At 37.3% G+C, this 18940-nt stretch overlaps 1 protein-coding gene across 4 annotated transcripts in view; it reads left to right on the top strand.

The window, feature by feature from the left end:
* Positions 1-18940, top strand: part of Pkc53E (Protein C kinase 53E) — a 114352-nt gene that overhangs the window by 89240 nt on the left and 6172 nt on the right. For 3 of the 4 annotated variants that reach the window (XM_043415100.1, XM_043415102.1, XM_043415103.1), the window contains 10 exons: positions 7702-7813; positions 10909-11037; positions 11727-11880; positions 14791-15019; positions 15364-15495; positions 15737-15910; positions 16202-16293; positions 16928-17129; positions 17456-17644; positions 18596-18736. In XM_043415100.1, coding sequence (XP_043271035.1) covers positions 7702-7813; positions 10909-11037; positions 11727-11880; positions 14791-15019; positions 15364-15495; positions 15737-15910; positions 16202-16293; positions 16928-17129; positions 17456-17644; positions 18596-18736 — 1554 coding nt within the window. The remainder of the gene's footprint in view (positions 1-7701; positions 7814-10908; positions 11038-11726; positions 11881-14790; positions 15020-15363; positions 15496-15736; positions 15911-16201; positions 16294-16927; positions 17130-17455; positions 17645-18595; positions 18737-18940) is intronic. The other variant, XM_043415101.1, reaches the window with a different exon arrangement.

Consider the following 18940-nt stretch of genomic DNA (forward strand, 5'->3'; position numbering starts at 1 on the left):
TCACAAACGGACATGTAGAGGTGAGTTTGAAGAGTACCTTTTCCTTCGATGGGAATCGATGAAATATTCCCCCGATGGCTCTTGTACAACGTGGCCGCGCATCGTCTTTCAATCCTCAGAGCCACGTAGCACCCTTATTTGTCCATTCTCGCCCACGTTTTTGCCTTTCTTGTGCGCGCTGGATTACATCAGAACGCGAACCTGATGAAAACAGGTGTTAGCCGAAGTCTTTTCGGATCAACTAATTTTCTTGTGCTGGCTCAAGAGCTACTGAACTTTCTTCAGACAAATTGTTTCTTTCTCATTCAATTTAGCTCACGAATCGTTCCGTTCTTTCGGATGGGGAACGAGCTACTGCATTTTCGATCAATCTAATTTTTCTATGAGCAACCTGATTACTTGCTTTTTCTCGACTATCCTTCAGCACGGAAATTTGTTCAGGAACTCTTAGTCGATTAAAAATCGGCCGCCGCGGTCAAAAATTCGAGTGCTTTTTCAACGATTAACATTAAAAGCATCAAAGCATTTTTGTGGATCAGCGATTCCACTGAACTCGATTTGCTCGAACTTTTTTCGGTCACTCTGTTTGACTTTGATTCCCAGCATTAAACGGACCAACCCTTATAACTCGTTAACTGGGCTTTCAATAATAAAAGTCAAAGACATTTGATGATCAATTTGAGTTTGGAGTGAAAAGCAAATGGAACTATAGGAAACGATTCGGCAAGATTGGAGACCGGAAAAATAGATGTGGAAACAAAGGTACAGAGAAGTTGTCTCAGACTTCCTGGTACAAGTGCTTCATTCGGGGCAGTAGGACAAGAGAGAAGTCGGTCTCGGGAGAGGAGAAAAATAGGTTGAGTCGAAAGATTGAGAGGACGGTGAAGGGAAACGAAACGTTAGGAGCGGTGAACTAGGCCACGTGGAAAATGCTCCGGTCCAGCTGAAAATATTGACTCGCAATTCACATCGAGGAAAAGGAGCATTTCCCAAAGCGGAAACCCTTGCTCATTTTTCTCTTTCTTTATTGGACACACCGAGGAAGGCTCTCGACGAGAAAAGACAAGGATTTAAGTGTTCTTTATGTTCACTTTGTTTCGTCCACGTTTCCGGAGGAGAGGAATCAAGAAGGAAGTTTTTAATAACGCACGTTTCACTTGACAGAAATAACCAGAAGATTATAGACCTCTCGGAGGAGAAGAAATATTTCAATAAATTTTTATGTAATTTACGAATTTTCGAGTGACGAATATTTCGCTTTTATCTACTCGCTGCAATATTGTTCTGCAAGGAAGCGTTGTTCTGGATAGAAACAACGTTGTCCTAGAACCATACGAGGTGAAAATTTCCAACAAGTCCTTTTTCTACTTCTTCTTCCCATCATGCTCATTGCACAATTCCGTGCTTGCTCTGTTAATTATTCGCTAATCAGTTAGTTCAATTAAACTCACGTACAGTTTGTACAAGATTTCGTCTCGCAGAGGTAGTTATCTGGCTTTTGATACAGAATTAACTCTGCCTGGGCCATTAGTGTAACAAAGCGGTGGGTTATGGCGAGGACGCTGTTGGTCTGACCAATCATAGACCTTGACTCCTTTTCCTCGCTCTTATATGCTTCTGCAATAGCTTTGTTGAGTGTTGTCGCCGAACAGCACTTGATACATTTGGGATCAAGTGCTTTCGGTCATCATTTGTCTTTCCCTCTTTGTTCATGCATATTCTATACACCCGAATAAAATTAGCTCAACATCGTTCTGCGTTCGACCGTACCACTCCATCTGTCACGCCTCCACGAAATCTTTCTCTGCCTTCTCCAGTACACGGATTATACTAGTATTTCATCAGCGGATTTCAGGAATCGTAGAATTCATTTTTCTCCCAGATGTATATAAAATGTGAAGAAAGTGTGGGAGGGAAAAACGTGATGAGCGTGGCAGGAAAATCAGAAATGAGTTATTTTCGACTCGATAGATGAATTTGGACCGGAAAAAAATGGCTACAGAAAACTGCAGATTTGACATGATTTGCAGGATGAACGTTGCTGCAGAATAACAACCGTCCTCTTTACGCCTCTATTAAAAAACAACTCTACTCTTAAAATCTTAACTCCGAAATTCATAACATCTCTGTGCCTACTCATGTATAATCCATGATGTTTATTATCTCTAGTGATGATGAGATACGTTCTGAAATCATCATGAGTAGAGATATATTGGGGATTAAATATTACACCGGAGTAGACATGTGGGTGGATGTTCTCTCCGTAGATCCGCAGTTGTTAAGGAGCGAAGTTGTTATCGAGAATGGCTACCGATAGAGTTGTTAACTAGCAGCTACGTATAACTATATTCTCCTTAGATGGTTTGTCTGTGACGTCGTAAAACCGGCATATCGCGTATATATAAGAGTGCGGCAGGGCTCGCGCTGGCTTTTCTTTTGCGCGGTAGTTTTTTCTTTTAATACTTGGCGCTACCGGGTCTCTTGACTCGTCACAGCTCTACACGATAACAATTCCGCTCTTTCAACATGTATTTAGAGGAGAAATGTTGTTGAATACATGACTGAGAGTAGAATTGTTGACTTGCTGCAACACAACTCGTCTCTCGTACAAGTCTACTCGATAACATTTCCACTTTAAAGATTTGTATTTTATGCATAAATAACGTCACTACTCTTCAACATGTCTAGGCGGATAACACAGATTAATAATGACAAAAGAGGAGAGATATTGCGTTGTATTGATTTTCAAATTTGAAAGTAGAGCTGTTGGGAGCAGCGTTGTTTTTGAGTATGGAGTCGTAAAGAGGATTGTCGTTATTCTGCCAACGTTGCGGTTGTTCAATTGCTTTGGGCTTCACTTTTATTGTCGAATGCCGCGAGGTGGTGATGTGGAATGGTAATGAATATAACTACTCTTGAGTAGAAATGACGTTGAAAATTTCGGGTGACATCTGACGCAAACATTCGTCAAGTCGTACGGTCTCGAAAAGAAATATCAAATAATAATAAACGAGAAAAATAATGGACAACGAGTACAATAACGAAACGACACGTAGTTTGGTACTGTGGAAAGTCCTTCGCGGGCAAAGTGAGGGCGAGTTAAGAGGGCACAAGGTCGAGGTCCACGAACGATCGATGTATCGAGAATCACTTGACTTTCTTCTCTGAGTCTCACTACTTTGCTTCCTCGCTCAGTTCGTCAAATGTTTCGTCCACAGATGCGAAGGTTTAAGGTCGCTCCTTTCTTCCGCTGCTGAGGCAATTTTTTTTCTTCACCAGTGACGAGGGTATTTTCAACGAGAGGCGTGCAACATCTTTCTCGTAGACCGAAGTCACGTTTTCTTGCTTCTAACAGACAACTTTTGTGTGCTACAACATTTCACGCCCAAAAACTTTATCATTAATTTCTTTTTGTTGTTGCTCAACCAAGTTTTCATAGATACGAGAATAAAGTTTCAAACAGCATTTTGAAAAATTGCGTTTTACGAAAGTGATGAAAGATAAAAAAAACATTTTTTTTTTTTTTTTTTTCATTTGAAAACTCGATTCGGAAGTGCTTGGAAATCAATGAGAAACGTCTTTTCACACTCGTTCCTCGTTACTTACAATATTCATCGGATTTCCATGATCGGCGGTGTTTTTGCCTGTCGAGTACAGAGGAATATTCCAAAACTGTTGGTTACTTAGCGGGGAATTTGTACATTCCGATGTAAACAGAGAACGAAGGGTCGTAATCATGGTTTGCATTCGCTTCATGACAAAGGTAACCTTCATTATACAACAGCAAGCAACATGTTCAAGGTTGTGCATTTTCATGTGTATGTGCAAATGTATATTGCTAAAGCGAAAGGTGTCGGAGTATTAGCCTTTCACACTCGCTCGTTTTAGCACCCTTTGAGCTACCATTAGTTTAACAGCGTTATAACACCGGGGAGAGGGATGAACGAGGCCATCGTTGTGCATCCTCCATACTCCGCTCTATCTCGCTACCTGTTCCACTTTATTATTGCGCACTTTTGCAAGCGTATATGACATTTATATTACATGCGCAGTTCGTGGTCCTGATAATTTAGGACCCCGGGTATTTCAACCGACCGCAGCGTCAACTAGTTCCAAAGAAAGGGTTCATAAACAAGAAAAAGAGAGCCGTAAAGAGAGGGAGAGATGCATGGAGGAGTTTCGAGAAAATTTGATTCGCTTTCCTTCCGTTCGTCGTCACGCTAGTACTCCGCGATCTCACCCTCGCCAGCCTTGACACGGGAGATTAAAATTTTCAGTGCGTACGGTAATTTCATTATTTCTGGTCCAGCTCTGCCATTTTTCGCCCTTAAAATACCACAGAATAATGTACAAGTGTCCTCGACATAACAAAGGTGATTTAAGTTACTTTGCCCGGGTCATTCCCTCACGGAGCATCTCTGAAAACACTGCATCCCCACAAGCGCCCTCTCGTCACAATCTTCTCGTACGTAGGCGACTCTGAAGAGTCAAAAGGAAAGCGGAAGCTGTTCGTCACCAACTTAACTCCAAGGCGTAGATGCCCTCCGCTTGAGTACCTGGAGCGACCCGTCACCAGATCTACAACCCTCTCCAGACACTGTGTATATTAATAACAGCACTGTTGGCACTCGAGATAAAGGGTGGCCTCTGACTCTGGAATATTCCACACACCGAAACAAGATTTATAGGGTGGGGAAATGCGCTCTACCGAGTATCAAGTATTCTTCAAGATGATAGGCCTCGGAGATTTATTATGCGCCTTTTTTCGTTTTTTTATCATCCCCACGAGGCTTTTGTGCTAAACCTTCGAGGCATTAGGATACCCTTGACTTCTACTTTCCTTCTCTTTCCAAAGTCTTTACGATTTACGAAGCTCAGTTCTTTCTCTCCTGACTTTCCTTCGACTTTTTCGATCCTCTGTTTCGAACCATTATTTCTCTCTTTGACGGAGTCATTGTTTTGGTTTTTTTCCTCAACGAAAATGACTATATAGGGTAGTATGGGGCAAAATGGACACTTAAGGATTTAAGCAAGTTTCATTGACGAGCATATGATCTTTCAACTATTTTTGAATTCCAAAATTGATGCCCAGTCCTTGTTTCCCGAATTTCGTAAAAAAAAAAAAAAATTCGGGGCGAAACGGACACAGCCCCCCCTCAGAGGCAGAAAAATCGAAAAACCGACATTTTTCGAAATACCGCCGTTCCAAGCGACTGTTCCCGAACACAATGTCAACTCGGTAATATAGGAAAAGAAATGGGACCACTCATGCTTCATTACTTGGATGTAAATGAAAAGAAAAAATGAGTCAAATCTTATATCCCATTTCTGTCATGTTTTTGAGGAATCCAAAAAATCAACTTTGGGTCCATCGTGTTGGGGGGGTATATTTGGTGTTCAAACTATATCGGAGTCCCACCATTGATTCATGGTCCTAGTTTCCGGAGATGTAGCAGTTTAGCAGACAGAAAAAACGTTTCTTGCATTTTTTGCGAAGCGTTATATTCGTCGTTCTCCGAAGATTGCATTTACTGTGTAACATGCAAAAAATGGGCCTTGTGTATACAAGTGTTGAAGACGAAAATGTCAGCTATGAGTGCGATTTTTGTAAAAAATGAATAAAAAACCTTTTTTCCTTATTCGTACTTTGATTACTATTGTGGTTTTTAAAAATAAGTCAAAAAATCAAATAGATAGTGAGAAAGTAGTTTGGGATCTATTTTGCTCTGAAACTTGAATTTTTTGGGGATGTCACCGTGCGGAATTCAACAATTTACTATGATTTATGGTCAGGGTATGATTTAGAACCGAAAAAAAACTTATGCCTTTTATAAAATTTCAGTTTCGGGAAAGTCCGTTTTGCCCCGGAATTCAACTTTGTGGGGCAAAATGGACACAGTGTCCACTTTGCCCCATATTGCCCTATTTCTATCGAGAATAAATATCTTTCGAAACATCATTCCTCTAATTTGATTCATCAGATCAGATTTGATCAATAAATTTATTTGAAGGATTTCATTTTATTTCTGACAGTTTCGATTTGTTGAAATTCAATCTGTTTTATGCTCAAAATCCGTTTCTTATGATAAGAAAGTTTTTATTTCTTCAGTCTCTCGGGATTCTTTCCTATCCGGGGGTCCATGTCTAAAGGTAATTATCGATTCACGCGTCACTTTTCTCTCACACCTCGTTATTCTTCTTCGCATTTTGAAGGTCTGTTAGGAATCCTGAAAGAGGCGGCCATTACTGTAACGAAGTTACCAGTCACCCATAAAAGCTTCGCTCTTTAGCCAACCCGTGAGCAACTATTCTCTCTCGGGTAGGTACTCCCCGTCTATAAGTACTTTATTCTACTTTATTCCCGCCTCAGGGGAACTTGCAGCTTTTGTCAGTTTAAATACAGTAGCACCGATGGAATAGGCTCGGTCGAAGGGTCGTGGCGTTTATTGATACTGAGATGTGAAATCAGATGTCGAAAGCTTTCCACGGCTATTATTTTTACGCCTCGACTCGTCCGCGATAGATTTTTTCTCAGGTACAACGTTTTCCACTCATCCAAACGTCATTTCGTTTATTTTGCGAGTGCGCGCTATATCAGATCGAAAAAGAGAGAGAAAGAGAACGAGAGAATTTACGTAAATCCATTGGAGATTATAATTAAAACATATTCTTTAAGCGAATCATTTACTTCGAATAATACGCTTTCCTGAATCGTTACCCTCCAAAAGCTCGATCAATGAAACGTCTAATTTTCCATAACAACGCAGATTTCATACACCACTTTGTCCATAAGTGAGTCAGCGAAGTTATAGCTACGCATATCGGAACGGAGCGGTTCTTCCGAATCGTTCACTACCACTAAAGTTGGTCATGTGGGTATTCAAATATCTTGTCAAAGAGTAGCTTGCGATCTTCGTCCATCTGCCGTCGAAAGCTTTGCGACTATGTCGGGATGTGCAAAAATGTTAAACTGCTTGTACAATTGTTCGTGAAGGTATTCGATCGCTCTTCGTCGTTGACCCAGTCCAATTTTGACAACAACATCGTCAGGTCCTTCAATGCCGATTCTTTATTTACCGATTCTTGTCTCGAGTATTATGTAGTCACGATTACAAAAAAATTATTCATGCAAAAAGCCTCTTACTTCGTTTTCCGCACTCGGTTTTTTATGTTCATAAACGATTTTTGAAAATTCAAAACTAAATATTCGCGCGAATGAGAGACACTGATTCCAGTATTGCTTGAAAAAACCAAAAATGAAATATGGAGGCTAATTGCGGTATCCGTAATTTCGTACTTGAAACTGAAGTACATAATGCAAATTTCATTGAGGTTAATAGAAGTAGATACGCTCTTTGAAATCCAACCCTAAAATTTCATTCGATCCGTTTTTTCTTCTTCTTAGGGTGCGCATAATAAAATCGAAAAGAAGAAGCCGGGGAAGGAAGAGGAGGAAGAAGGGTGAAAAAAAGTAGAGACCGGATTTGAAATATTTGAGGAAATATATTCGTGTGTATCGTACAGATTTTTTCTTTAATCCCCCTCGCCGTCTCTTCGTTTCCGTTGCTTCTTTATTCTCCCCCGAAAGCATCAAAGAAACGAAAGAAAAAAGCAACGTTTTCGGAGAAAAGAGTACACAGCGAGATTGTAGAGTGCAATGAAAAACCGGGGTTTCCCGGCATCGTGACTTTGTGTTCCCAGGCCGTGAGTGCGCCACACAAATGGGAAACTTTCACGTTCCTGACGCCGACCTTCTGCGACCACTGCGGTTCGATGCTTCATGGCATTGCGCATCAGGGACTCAAGTGTTCAGGTAGCTAATTAAAAACAACAACAACAACAAAAACAACAACAATATAAAGAAAATAAATGAATATGCAACACCCATCAATCGGCATCCAGCTTAACGACCATTATTACCTCCGAGATATTTACGACATGCATACACTATGGTTATCTAGCGTGCACTGTTAACCCTAGAATGGGAGTATGGAACGTGAGCAGCTTAGTGAAATGAAAAATAAATGATCGAAAGAATTTTATCAGTTAGTTTTATCGCGACCGCACGTTTCCGCTTCATTTATTCATATATACATTGTCGTTTCTCCAAATACGTCAATAAACCATTAGCATTAAACGATCTGATTGGTGAATTTGTTTATTCATCTACCCGCGAACATGGATCATTTGTTACATTAATTCAAAAAGGGAAGAATCGATGGTATAACAATAAGCTCGATAAATGGAACTGCATGCGAGCTGTCGAAGGCTCAATAGTTTTGCGTTCAATTTTTCGATCGCCGTAATCCACTCAGCTTTTTAATAACAATAAAGCAGCGTACGGGAACGCTTTTTTTCTTGTTGTTTTTCCTGCCGAACTCAAACATGTTTTTATAAATTACTATGAATTTTCAAGCTTACCGATCATTTTTTTTCTCTTCGCTCACGTGCGATATACCGCTTATTGAATATGCAAGTGGGAGCGGGGTATATGGGGTTGAAGGCTAGGAAAAAAGCTTTGATTGTTTGATTTAAATCGCTTCACAGAATGGTGGTGTACTCGGGGGTCTAATCTAAACAATTCGTTGGTCAAATCAAATCGTTGGTGTATACTATTCCCATCACGTGCAGAGTACTTCAACCCCACATAGAATGTAGTTTAGTGAAAAAGTGTAGTGCTTATAACTTGGTATGTTTATCGAGGAGTTGGAAAAAAATTATGCAATTTTTTGTCAGCGATAGCGTTGTTCGTTGTTTTCCATCTTTAATTCTGAAGAGCAAAATACACGAGCTGCCTCATGAAGTTAGGTTTTATTTGTCAAACTTCATCTTTTTTTAAATTAAAAAAAAAAATTTTATGACCTCTTTGGAAATGGATATTTGAAAAATTTCTTATTTGAGGGGTTTTTAATCAATCCTGACGAACGGCCCTCTTTTGATGGCAAATATAGAAAATTACATTCTTATCAATAGCAGCGTAGAGCAGCTTCCGGTAAATAATCGAGTTAAAAAAATTAGGACTACCTCGGTTATTATGAGCACCAATTTTATTGTACTCGTGAATAGGCCATCCCCTCTATTGGAGTTGTTCAAACTTTTTGGGCTTTTCATCTTAAACGATCTATTCAGGGCACGTCGATCAGTAAGGAAATGAAATTATAATTGCTAAGTTATTTCAACCTATGAAAATGATGATTATTTTGTAAATACTGTCAGTGTATTAGAATCTGATTCTTACTTATTCTTCTAAATTTCATTAAACTTTCTTTTGAATGCATTTATTACTTTGTTTTTCACGATTCAGGAATGTTTGTTGCTACGTATCCTCGATCTACATTTATAAGTATTCACACATTCGTTGCATATGATCTGTCACCTCGATATACTTTCCTCAAACTCACAATCAGTAGTGCATACAGACTAACCTTCGACTAATCTTTCGACTAACCATCGTGTAAATATTGAAGTGGTGATCGTATATTTAGAGGTAACTGCCGAGATAAACCCTTTGAATACCAATGTAAAAATTTTCTGGACAAACATGGCAATGGAGTAGAATAAAAATATTTTCATACGAGTGCTGCCTACGGGTGCATTTGAACAAGTGCACTCGTAGAACAATTTTTTATCGAACTCAATCTCATTCTTGTAAAATATAATAAATTTGCATGTTACTGCTTGTGTAAGTTGAAAATAACTGAAAAAGTTTATGACCAAATCAAAAGCGCGTCGTGATGCCTGCTCATTTGCAACAGACAAAGTGTCAATACAAGTTATTCTAATCCAGTGAGATAAAAAACACGATATGTGTTTCTTGATCGTATAGCTGTTTTACTTAGTGTCTTTTCTGAGTTGTACTTATTTTGTATTCTGTAAACTCAGTTGCTGATCGTATTATATTCTTTGGAGTGAAAAAAACTTTTTTCTTCAATATTAATGAATCTACCTGATCGGTTGGACTGGCCCGGGAGCCAGTGAATATTTTTGCAACTTATTTTCACATCTTGGTTGAAGGACGGTTTGGCTGACCTTTGTCGATTAGGGTGTTTGTTTGTAAGTATTAGAATAAGTTTTGTCCTTGAAAAAATAGGTAGCATGAGTTTTTAATTTACCTCAACGATTTCATCAGAATTTCACAGCCAGACTGTCTATTTGTTAAAAAAAACATCATTAATAGAACCAAATCTACGATAAATAGGGTGTACAAAAATAACTTTCAAAAAATATTCACTGGCTCCCGGACTAGACTGTCCCTCTGAATAAAATATATATCTTGTCCATTGAAATTGCACTATACAACTCACGCATCACTGTGCATGCAATATAATAATGTTTTTCATCATTAAGTAGATTCACACAGACAGTTTACAAAAACAGTGTACAATTGGTGTCTCATAAACATTGTAAAATAATAGATTTACAATTATTGTGAATTCATGTAAACGATTTACTTCTAGCCTCATTTATATACCCAATTCAATAGCAAGTATTCAAAGTAATAATATGTACACCGAAGAGAAAACTGGTACATGCACAATGAGAAAACCAGTTGAAAAAAACAAAAATTTATATTTTTAATAACAATGAGAAGTTTCACGTTCAGTCGTATACAGTATTTCTTTAGTAGATTCCAAAGTAGAATAGTCGGTTTGATTTTTCTCCTGTTCTCTTCATTACATAAATAACGGTCACGAATTTTATTCGAGTAAAATACAGTTAACGGTTGATTAGAAACTACATTAACAAAATCGTTTGTTGGTAGAAAGAGGAGAAAGTTAAAGTTCCAATCAGGAAACTCAATATTGACTGCATCAAATACGTTTAACATTTTAATGAGAGAATTAATTGGAGAGAGGATGAAATTTTGATTAGGATGATAATTATAATTCATGTTTTGATGACGTACAGCATGCGACATGAACGTTCACAAGAGGTGCGAGGTGAGTGTGCCGAATCTGTGCGGTTGCGACCACACAGAAAGACGAGGTCGTATAGAGCTGGAAATCACCGCATCCTCCAACAAACTCGTCGTCGAAGGTAAGTTCACGTCAATCAAATTCTTATCTTATGAGGGTAACGTTATTTTATATACGGTCTTATACCATGCTTATGATTGTTGATAAATTTTCAAATATTCGAAAATAATTTAAAGAAAAACTAAGTGAAAAGAAAATGTTATATATTTTTTTGAAGTACTGAAGTTTCTCACGAGTCCTATTACCTCATTAAAACTTTTCCAAACTCCGGACATGAACGAACGTCGCGTCGGCTTGTACCTGAAACTTATTGCTCGAACGACATAGTCCTCGACAAGAGAGTCGAGTTGAAAGGAAACATTGTTCTTCGATTTTTCAAATTTTCCTTTTAATTACTTTGTGTCTAGATGCTAAATCGAGACTTAATTAATATTGAAAAAACATCGGATCACATTTTGTCATGCGAAATTTTTCACGACCGTTTTTCTCGAATTTCATTCTGATCCTTAATCGGGGCTTTTTTAATCCTTCACGAAGTAATTAGTATATCAAACCAGAACTTTCAAAGTTATCAATGAAGAAGAGTTTTCGGTATCTTTTTACATGACGCCGAATTTAAAAGTACTACATTTTCCCCTGAAATAACAACGAGTTATCAATTCCTTTTTCCATCGTTTACTCGACCTCAAAATTTGCATGGTTTTCTACTTTTTTCGACAACAAAAAACGCTCTACTCGTTTTCTTTGCAGTAAAACAAGGGCGGAATCTTATCCCAATGGATCCGAACGGTCTTTCGGACCCTTACGTCAAACTCAAACTAATCCCGGACACGGATGGAGTGAAGAAAAAAACAAAGACAATCAAAGCTTCTTTAAATCCAGAATGGAACGAGACAATCACTTTGTAAGCACTGAGAGAACTCAATTTCATTATATTGTTAATAAATGTCATTATATTCAGAGAAATACTCAGGTTCCATATTTTTATTTCATTCTCGTTTTGATAAGGTCTCATTTTCATTCGTGGCTCAAATTTCCACAAAAATTTCGCATGTGATTGTAACTTTACGTTTTCAAAAAATATAGAATTTCTTGTAATATTTGAAATTAAGTTGTCTCAACGAAAAATAATTTGTTCAATGCGCGCAAAAAAACATTCAAATGTTTCAACGAAATTTCGTTTTCCGTGAAGTTTTGCATTTCAGCGTAATGCAAGTGTGATAGGCGTGTTTTTTCTTTAACTGATTCTGGTGGAAATTGTTCTCAATACGGATCCGCATTGATGAAACGGTTGATTTTACCTTTTGCATGCATGCGACGTTCGACGCTCCAATTGTCAGTTTTCTCCGTTCACCGTGTGTTATTCATTCATACCAAATTATAAAATCCATTTTTTTTTCAGTACTTCAAAGATTTTGTATTCGTTCTCGAGAATTTACGATGATTCGCAAAAACTTTTAAAGAAACAAGTCAAACCGTTTTAGAATTATTTCACCCCAAAAATCATCTCTGAAAAAGCATTAAAATCATTTGAAAGATCATTAATCAAAGTATTTTTTGCAACTCATGAAATTGAAAAACATGACTCGTCAAAAGTCACATAGTTCGCGGGGCGTCGAATACACAAGACTTTATGTGAATTTATAAAATCTAGTCACACCAGCACAAGCATCGCTCAATTAACCGATTGCTTGACTCTTTAAGGTTGTTGTGGGGTCAGGACGAAACGATGTCACTGAGATGAAATTTTTTGTGAACGTTCATGATCCCTTTACTAATTCATCTGTTAAATTTCAAAACGATTCACAGTACAATTATTTAGAAAAAAAATCGCAAAGTTGGGTGTGCTCATCGTGTTATGTTTATGAGAATGTTCCGAACGTTTTTCAGTATATTATAATAATATATCTGCCGAGAAAACGATGCCACAGAGTTGAAAAAACAGGTACGGTTAAATCGAATATCGGACTAACCGTTGGTGCCTTGAAAATGATCATTTACAGTACAGATTCAAAGGTATTAATGATTATGATCGCGACTGCCCAAGAGCTCCCTTCCTTAACGATGTTTTTTTCCCGGACCGTTGTCCATGAGGTTGAGAAACAAGGACTTCGATTTTGAGGTTATGAACGGGGTTGTTGCCAATTTGTCTTTCAATAATTGATCTCAAACAAATTATCGAAAATAATGCTCGCGAGAAACGCAAGTAGTTTATTTTTATTTTTATCGGGATAAGTTACGGTCTCGTCCTCTACAGGGTGATTCTCGGAGAGTGGTCGGTCAGGATAATAGAATGGATGATTTTACGTTTGATAAATTTATTAAAATTGTCTGTAAAAGTAACATGCACCCAACCATTCACCAAATGTACACAGAATAGATACGTGACACCATAAACTAATAGAAATAATTCCTATAACCATTACTTTATCATAAATGCATATTCTTTTAAACTAATGTGGATGTTTTCCTCGAAAAATTACATCAAATATGACGATAATTTGGCGATAAACAGTTGGTAATAATTCATCGGTTCCGTGCATAAGCATAGAGCGCCTCTCTCACGCTTCGACTCCGACGGCTAGACCCCACAACAAATTAAGCAAGAGAATGAAAAATAATATAAAGAAAGAAAGAGCGAGAGGGAAGGAGTGATTAGCTCTTGGTAAAAGTATTCTTCTCGCAGTAAAGATGCGTAGGTGTATCAGGGTTTTCTCATGATTGGTTTTTATACTGACGACATGCCAAGATCCAAATATTTTAGATATTTTAGATATTTTGAATATTGAATTAATCCCCATCACTTTATTATTCATTATATCATTATTTCGTGAAGTGAACTCGCTTTCGAAAAGAATCGATTTATATTTTTATCGGTTCCAATTTTGATGCTCAAACCATTTTAAAAGCATTTAAGGATGTATAAGCACTAGGCTCCATTTCAGATGGCACTCTAATTTTTTTGTACATTATAGTCCAAGCTTAAAACTTAATCTCTGTGAAATTTCAAGGTCTCTTAACGACTGTTTAATCGAAATATTTTTAGTCAAAAGAACACAATTTAACGTGTCGTATGTAGCCACAATGACTTCAAAGCCTGTATAACTTAAAATTTCATGTATTTTTATATGAGATGTTAATCATAAAAAAAGTCTATTATATGCATTGAACCCTGAGGATTTTAACGGTTCGTTAGAAAAAGGGGGTCAACAGACATCTGAATTAGAAATATAAAGAGTTAAAGACGACAAATACTCACGGAACCTCAGGATTTCGTAACCCCGTGAATTTGTGGCAACGTCGCACAACCTATAAATGTAAACATTTGTACAATGTTCTATGTAACTTTTTTGTCGTTATGGTAAGCTCTAGCCTCAGCTGTCAACTGACTACGTCTGATGTTGTAAGACCCAAATTTTTCACACTGCACTACCGAGTCGTGTTAATAACTCTGCATAAAATCCTTTTCGTAATGAAATGAACTTAAATATTATTTAGCATTAAAAAATTATTGCAAGATTTCTTAATAATATTGTGTAATATATATGATTGCCCGTGGTAATTTCTTTGAAAAAATATGGTCAAAAACTGTCCATTGACTAGTACGAACCGCTTTTACATCCTTAAAGATCATTACGTTTTTTTGTACTTGTACGCTGAAGAAAAAAGCAAATTTTTGCAATTGATAGAATATAATGTCGAAGTTAATCTCAAATTTAGAATTCACTAGTCTCTGACGTCAGGAGAAACTTAATAACTTGCCTCGAAGATCAATGTTATTTTTCACCTTTTGTTCATACATTCAATTTACCAGCGACCTCAAACCCGAGGACAAGGACAGACGCCTTCTGATCGAAGTCTGGGACTGGGACAGAACATCGAGGAACGATTACATGGGCTCCCTGTCGTTTGGTATATCGGAACTATTGAAAGCACCTGCAACCGGTTGGTTCAAACTTTTGACGCAGGAAGAGGGAGAGTTTTACAATGTTCCCGTACCGGAGGAGGGTGTCGACCTTGCCGAGCTCAAATCAAAGATGCGAGTGCGTACAAACTCACAGTTTTTTTTCTCCCTCTTAAACTGCGGTATGAAAATTCTTCAAATCCACTTTTCATCATATAACAAAAGGCCATCTTATTACGTGACTTTTTGTGTTATAATTTTCTTGAATGATAGACACGTGTCTAAGAAAAAATTGCTTCATGGGTTTTTTTGTTATCCGTGGTACAGTTCCCATTTAAAATGTTATATCTTTGCAAAATTTTTTCACTTAATATTTTCAGAATATAATTGAAAAAAGCCCCTGTTTTTGCGATTGTTTTCGAAAATCAATTACCAGTTTCCACAGAAATAATCTCATTTTTTCGTTATCATCGTCATGTCTAGAAAACATCGGTAACGAAAAAAGTTCCACAACCACAAGACAAAGATGTTCCACACAACATGGGCAAGAGCGATTTAATAAGAGCGAGCGATTTCAATTTCCTCATGGTGCTCGGAAAAGGCAGTTTCGGAAAGGTGCGAAATGTTTGCCTCGTTTCCATCCACATCCATTTTTCTTTTCTCACGATCTTTCGATCATTAATTTCGTATTTACTTGAAATAAAAAAAAACCATGCATTATTTCTTGCAAAAAAGTGGAAAGTTGCGGAGAAAAAAATATTCATACATTTTTTGCTTGCTCTTCTCGAATTCTTTTTATTCATGACTACTTTTTTTTTCGTTCCAATCGGTAACAAGTGTTTGACAATGAACTCAGGTATTGCTAGCCGAACGAAAAGGTACGGACGAACTTTATGCGATCAAGATTCTGAAGAAAGACATTATAATTCAAGATGACGACGTCGAATGTACGATGGTTGAGAAACGTGTACTCGCGCTCGCAAATAAACCGCCGTTCCTGGTGCAGCTTCACTCCTGTTTTCAGACTATGGTGAGTGGAAACACAGTGTGCCCGATATTGTGGTATCCAAAAATCAGGACGGAAAAATGATTATGTCGTGAGACAATGTAAATAAAATACTAACAAAAATAACCATTTCGGAGTGTTAAAAAATGAAAAAATCTTACAACTGTATTTTTATCTTCCCTCACAAACTTCATCAACGTTCAGGTCACCCTGTATTTTTGTACACATGAATGAGCGACTTTCCAAGAGAAACAGCTTTCATGTGCTCGTCTGCACGTTTGTAAGTTTCATGAAACTTGGTCTATCTCGTTGCAGGATCGCCTTTACTTTGTTATGGAATACGTAAACGGTGGGGATCTTATGTTCCAAATACAACAGTGTGGCAAGTTTAAGGAACCCGTGGCAGTGTAAGTTTTCAAAAGTTATACAACTCTTAGACTTGAGTGAACAAAGACTGTATACATCAATCGGGGTCCAATGCAAAGATTCTACTGGTCGCTAGAGTGTTTCTCAATTATTAAAAGAAACAAAAAATCTCATATTATTTGTACATTTAAAATTAATTGTCCGATACTACATAGTATTAATTTTGTCATATTCATTGCACATTTTCAACGCTATTTCCGTAGCTTTATGAAAAACTTTTTGTTACAATACTGCGCGAAAGTTAAAATTAACCCTACACCTCATGTGACTTTTTTCATACCCTCAACCTCATGACCGGGGTTTGAACGCACCCCACTCTTTTTCTGCTTATAAATCCGGTTCTACGATGCTAAACTGACTTTATCCTACACCATTTTCTTCGTTTTTTTATAACGAAAAGAATGATGTACGATAAAACTAATTTCAATTGAATTTATATATAAAAAAATCCGTCGATAATCAGTCGATAATGTCGCTTGTTAGGACAGGAGCGTAGTTTGAAGTTCGCGTGGGGTGTGCTCACACCCCAGTCATGCGTTCTAGGGTTAAAAAAAAATTTTTAAAAAAAGAATCGTCGGATTTAGATATTCATGTAGAAAAATTTTCGGATGTCAGATTTTACGCCTCGGAAATCGCTATCGGTTTGTTTTACCTTCACGCGAGAGGAATCGTGTATCGGGATCTGAAGCTCGACAACGTTCTACTTGATCACGACGGTCATATAAAAATCGCCGATTTTGGTATGTGCAAAGAAGGCATCTCGGGTGATAAAACGACCAAAACATTTTGTGGAACGCCTGACTATATTGCTCCAGAGGTAAATTGTTTATTCATTCTTCAACCCACTTTCTTGGAGGTTACTCCAAATCATATATATTTAACAAAGTTTGGCTGACTCAGAGTAAAAAATGGAGCTGACCGATATATTTGTTCTATGTTATTTTTCAGTAAACAACTAAATATATCGATTGTTTTTTATACATTATAAAAGAGTACGACTTTTGGATTGTAAGCGGCGAATAAATATAATTTTTGCGATCGAAAAATCTTTAGAGATTAATCGAGAAAAATATTTTTTTTTATATATTTCAGCATTCACTATTTTTCGGTGAATAATTTGTTGTTTTTTTTGTTATTGTGAAGATTATTCTTTATCAACCTTATGGAAAATCGGTTGATTGGTGGGCTTATGGTGTTCTGTTGTACGAGATGCTCGTCGGACAACCACCGTTTGATGGCGAAGACGAGGAAGAATTATTTGCAGCAATCACAGATCACAATGTTAGTTACCCGAAGAGCCTTTCCAAAGAGGCAAAAGAAGCTTGCAAAGGGGTAAGTTCAACTTTGTGTATGCGAATATTCAAGCGGGGGTGGGGTTCAATATGTCGAATAACTGAATTGTAGAACGGTCGATATTTCGAAATTTTAAAAGTTGTGATATCAGTTTGGAGAAAAATAAGTTATTCGAAATTCTTATTCCCGGTCGACTATTCAGCAGATTGCGTGTTTAATCAAAAATTCCTTCTTTGAATTCGTGTTTACCCGAAAATATATATTTCAATAGTTTCGAATGCAATTTTAACAGACCATCCGAATGTCAAAAGTTCATATTTTCTAATTCAAAATGGAGAGTAATTGTTTTACAGACAGACTAGAATACAGAGTAGCAAAAAATCAAAAGTAAATTTTTCTAGCCTATAAAACTTAGATATGCGGAATAGCGATAGCTCGAAAAGGCAAAAGTCAAAATGGCGATGTTTAAAACGGGAGATCACCGGTCTGAGTAAGTGAGTGAGTGAGACGCGTGTATTTGGAGCTCCACTGCATTTCTTTATTTTGATCGATCGACTTTCTAACGTTTCGCTATTTTGACTGTTCGACTTTTTGGTGTTTCAGTATTTCAACCTCATTAATATTTGGTCTTTCGTTATTATATTTTCAAAATTGTGAATTTTCACAGTATCGCTGACTGTAGCAATTTATGAATCGAAAGAGTGATAGTCGAATTTTCGAAAAATCGATATTTTAGTCATCGTCCTATGGGCGATTGTTACATTCTATTTTCGATGTAAACGTGCTTCGAACCTTGCAGTTTCTGCTTTATTTATTTTTGGCATTCAAAGCTCTAGTCGAATCTATCTGTCTCCATATTATAATTCGAAGTTTATAAACTCGAGATTTTAGCTGTTCGAAATTTTAGTCATTCCAACATTTGATCCCCACCCTCAACTGGTAAAGGTGTTTACATGCAGCTGATATAAAATCGGATGTTTTTTTGTTTAGCTCCTAACTAAGAATCCGAGCAAGAGACTGGGTTGCGGATTTCGGGGTGAGGAAGACGTACGAGGTCATGCTTTCTTCCGGCGTATAGATTGGGAAAAAATAGAAAATCGTGAGGTTCAACCTCCCTTCAAGCCAAAGATCGTAAGTCTGAATAAACAGAAAATTGCATTCAATTTTCATTTTAATTTCTTAAAGGTTGCTTGAAAACGTGTTCATTCTTGAAGACGTTTGCCCAGTAAGAAAACTTCTAATTTCGTTCAGTGATAATTAAATGACTTTTTAAAAAGAATAATGAAAAGAAATTGAGTACAAGCGTCCAGGAACTCTTTTAAATTTTCATTAAAT

The sequence above is a fragment of the Venturia canescens genome, chromosome 3 (genome assembly GCF_019457755.1).
Source record: "Venturia canescens isolate UGA chromosome 3, ASM1945775v1, whole genome shotgun sequence".
In the NCBI taxonomy this organism is placed as follows: Eukaryota; Metazoa; Arthropoda; class Insecta; order Hymenoptera; family Ichneumonidae; genus Venturia; species Venturia canescens.